This window comes from Penaeus japonicus, unplaced genomic scaffold (assembly GCF_977035675.1).
Source record: "Penaeus japonicus unplaced genomic scaffold, GWHDUDI00000001_assembly GWHDUDI00000002, whole genome shotgun sequence".
Classification (NCBI taxonomy): domain Eukaryota; kingdom Metazoa; phylum Arthropoda; class Malacostraca; order Decapoda; family Penaeidae; genus Penaeus; species Penaeus japonicus.
Window position 1 is genome coordinate 50,428,456 of NW_028234404.1, and position 3,270 is coordinate 50,431,725.

At 32.1% G+C, this 3,270-nt stretch overlaps 1 protein-coding gene across 1 annotated transcript; it reads right to left on the reverse strand.

Moving 5' to 3' along the window:
- Positions 1 to 672: 672 nt before the first annotated feature.
- On the reverse strand, positions 673 to 1,706 carry LOC122267396 (pro-resilin-like). Its single transcript, XM_043037437.2, has 2 exons — positions 1,652 to 1,706; positions 673 to 1,245 (listed from the first exon to the last, which is right to left on the reverse strand). Exons 1-2 carry the CDS (start codon positions 1,661 to 1,663, stop codon positions 913 to 915), a joined length of 345 nt encoding a protein of 114 aa, XP_042893371.1. The 5' UTR covers positions 1,664 to 1,706; the 3' UTR covers positions 673 to 912.
- Positions 1,707 to 3,270: the final 1,564 nt, after the last annotated feature.

Genomic DNA, 3,270 nt, shown 5'->3' on the forward strand with positions numbered 1-3,270 from the left:
ATCGACTGTTGATTATCGACCTTTTCTATAAATAATCTGTTCCTAATGCTTGAAAGGGAACTATCTAGGAAAAGTTGCATAGATATCCACATAAGTCGAAATTTCCTTATTTCCTATTTTTGTCAGATAAGTTCCTTTGATAAAATATATGAAAGAATAACGTGTGCTGAGTGAATATGAGTTCGTGTTAGTCAATCTTCTAATCATATCTTGTAAATGAATTACGTGTTTGGGCCACGTGCCCCTTAATACCGGTTATATATATATATATATATATATATATATATATATATATATATATATATGTATGTATGTATACATATATATGTATATATGTATATATATATTTATATGTATATATGTATATATGTATATATATATTTATATGTATACATTTATATATTTATATATGTTTATAGATATACATATATGTGTACACACTATATACTCATATATGTCATCAGCAACAGTACGATAGGTTTAATAAAGTGCAAACTAAAATCGTTTATTTTTTATTTTTTATAGCATTTCTCTTTTTTCACCTCTATCTCGTTATATATATATATATATATATATATATATATATATATATATATATATATATATATACATATACATATACATGTATATATATATCTACATACACAAAAGTCGTCTATTACTAAATACATTCAATATCTCCTAGCCATATGTAGCCCGAACCATCAACAAACCAAAAGTGGTACAACAAAATAGCTTATGTAATTAGTGATAGATTTAATAAAGTGCAAAATAAATTCATGCGTTTTATTAATATTTCTATATGTACAAAAGTGGCCTATTGATAAATATCATAATTTTGTATGGATACGTACTGTATTTTTAAATTATATGCTTTATGTTATCTTAATTAATAATCATAATCAATATTTTTTAACCATAGGTAGGGGCAGGTGTATAAGCACGTGGCTGGTTTGGGTATTGGGCTTGACCCTCGTAGCTGACCTCTGCCACGAAGCCCGAGTCTCCCTCGACATTGTAGTTGACTGTCTGCAGACGACCGTCGGGAAGGCGAACATAGTAGGAACCCTGAGTGAAGTCTCCATCACGAGATTCCTGGTGGCCGAAGTCATTACCAGAAGGTGGGTCGTTGACGGCGTAGTTGAAGTCGTACTTGGCAGGTCCGAAAGCAGGGCCAGGCGCTCCGTATCCGTAGCTCTGAGGGCCAGCGAAAGCAGTAGCCACAAGGGCGAAGAGTGCTAGTACCTGTCATGTTACAAAATTTAGTTTTAGGTTTATCATTGTGAAATAAAAGAAAATAAATACAAATTTGTCATATTTGAACCTGCTGGATATCTGAAAACACTCCTTTGTTTTTGGAAACTTCAATAAAAAGCATATTAACAGTCCTTCAATAAATTATAAGACTATGAAAAGATCTAGCTTGTTAATCACTACTGTAATGTTCTTTAGAGTTGATTGGCTCAGTGTGATTATATCCTTTATGCTGCAGAAACGATAAAAAACAAAACAAAACAAAAAACACTCGCAGATTATCTTCTAAATTCATAATGAACCAAAACCAGAAACGATGAATGATACTTTAAGAACATAAAATGTATGAGTAAATCCAATTTTCTGCTTTGACCATATCAGTACAAAAGCAACTAACCTTAAATGCCATTTCGTCTTCGTGCTATGTTACTAGTGAGGATGTTACCTCTAGGATGAAGTCAGTAAGTCTACTTTCCTTTATATAGCCGGCGAAGGCTAAACTCCTCCCCCAACATGACGTCAGGATGTTTCCTCGGGTCAAGATAGGTCTCGACTCACTTGCTTAATCCCTCTCTATGATAAAGCCTGTCTACCGTGTAAAGGTTTCACGCACGAAAGAATCAACTGAAATATCATATTAACATATTTAATTTATTTGGAAATATCTAGTTAAATTTCTATTTACTTGTCAAATCAATTAGAAATGATTAAAGTGAAAAATGTCTTTTGATATTAAGGTAACGTTGCCAAAAAAATGTACTAGAATTATTGCAGTACGTATTGTCTAGGGTGTTTCCATAAGGTAACCACTATTGTTATCATGTAAAAAATGCATTAAGAACTATTGCAGTACGTATTACCTACAATATTTTCATAAGGTAACTACTAACGTTATCATGCAAAAAATGTATCAAGAACAATTGCAGTACGTATTTTCTACAATATTTCCCTAAGGTAACTACTAATGTTATTATGCAAAACATGTATACAAAACTATTGCAGTACGTATTGTCTACAATATTTCCCTAAGGCAACTACTAATGTTATTATGCAAAACATATATCAAGACCTATTGTAATACATATTGTCTACAATATTTTCATAGGTAAACATTTTCAATTAATTTGCATTCAAATTAAACTATGCTGAAACTTAAGTAATTATTTGCAGTTTGACGAAGAGATTTACCATGAAAAATAGTGAAGAATGATAGAGCAAGTTCATTTTCAAACTAATTTGCAGGAATATACTCCAGTGTATAATGTATAACGGACAATTTTCATGCTCACTGTCAATATTTTCATCAATAGATTAAATGTCCTAATAAAGTCATCTCAGCCGGAAACAGATACTGTTGTGCCATCCTGTTGCTGGGTTGGGTATTGGGCCCCAAACCGACCGGATAAGAGCAGAGAGAAAAAAGTTTTAATCTTTGCCTAAAGTTGTTATATTTTAGTGTTATTTTTCTGAGACATTAGAGTGGCAAATCCCTGCCATATAAAATGAAGTGTTCTATAACAATACTGATACTTATTTTACAATTCATTTGTTAGGAAAGTCCCACATTGGGTACCGGAAAAAATACGTAAGGTTTCAACGATTCAAACTAACTTCCCCAAGGACATATCAGAGGATGACTAAGATGTCCCAATATACTAGGTAAACATGGGGGCAGGGGGAGGGGTAGAGAATGGTTAGAATCATATTGTCTATATTCACGTTCTGTTCATCAAAAGTTCATGAAAAAACACTTTTCTAACTGTTATTTATTCAGATGACAACGATTGAACTTTTTTTTTTTTGTAAAGTGAACAGAAATGTTGAGAATAAGTTATAGAAGCCCATTTATAGGGTCCATCTGCTAAATTGATGTAGAAGAACGCTGTATATTCATTTCGAAGTGTTCTGGATGTAATCAAATCACAGGTTACATAATATGTTGCTTTGTGAACAACACACGAGATATAAAGCAGCTGGCTATGTATTTACATAAGAAATGATTAATAGGTTGAAGGT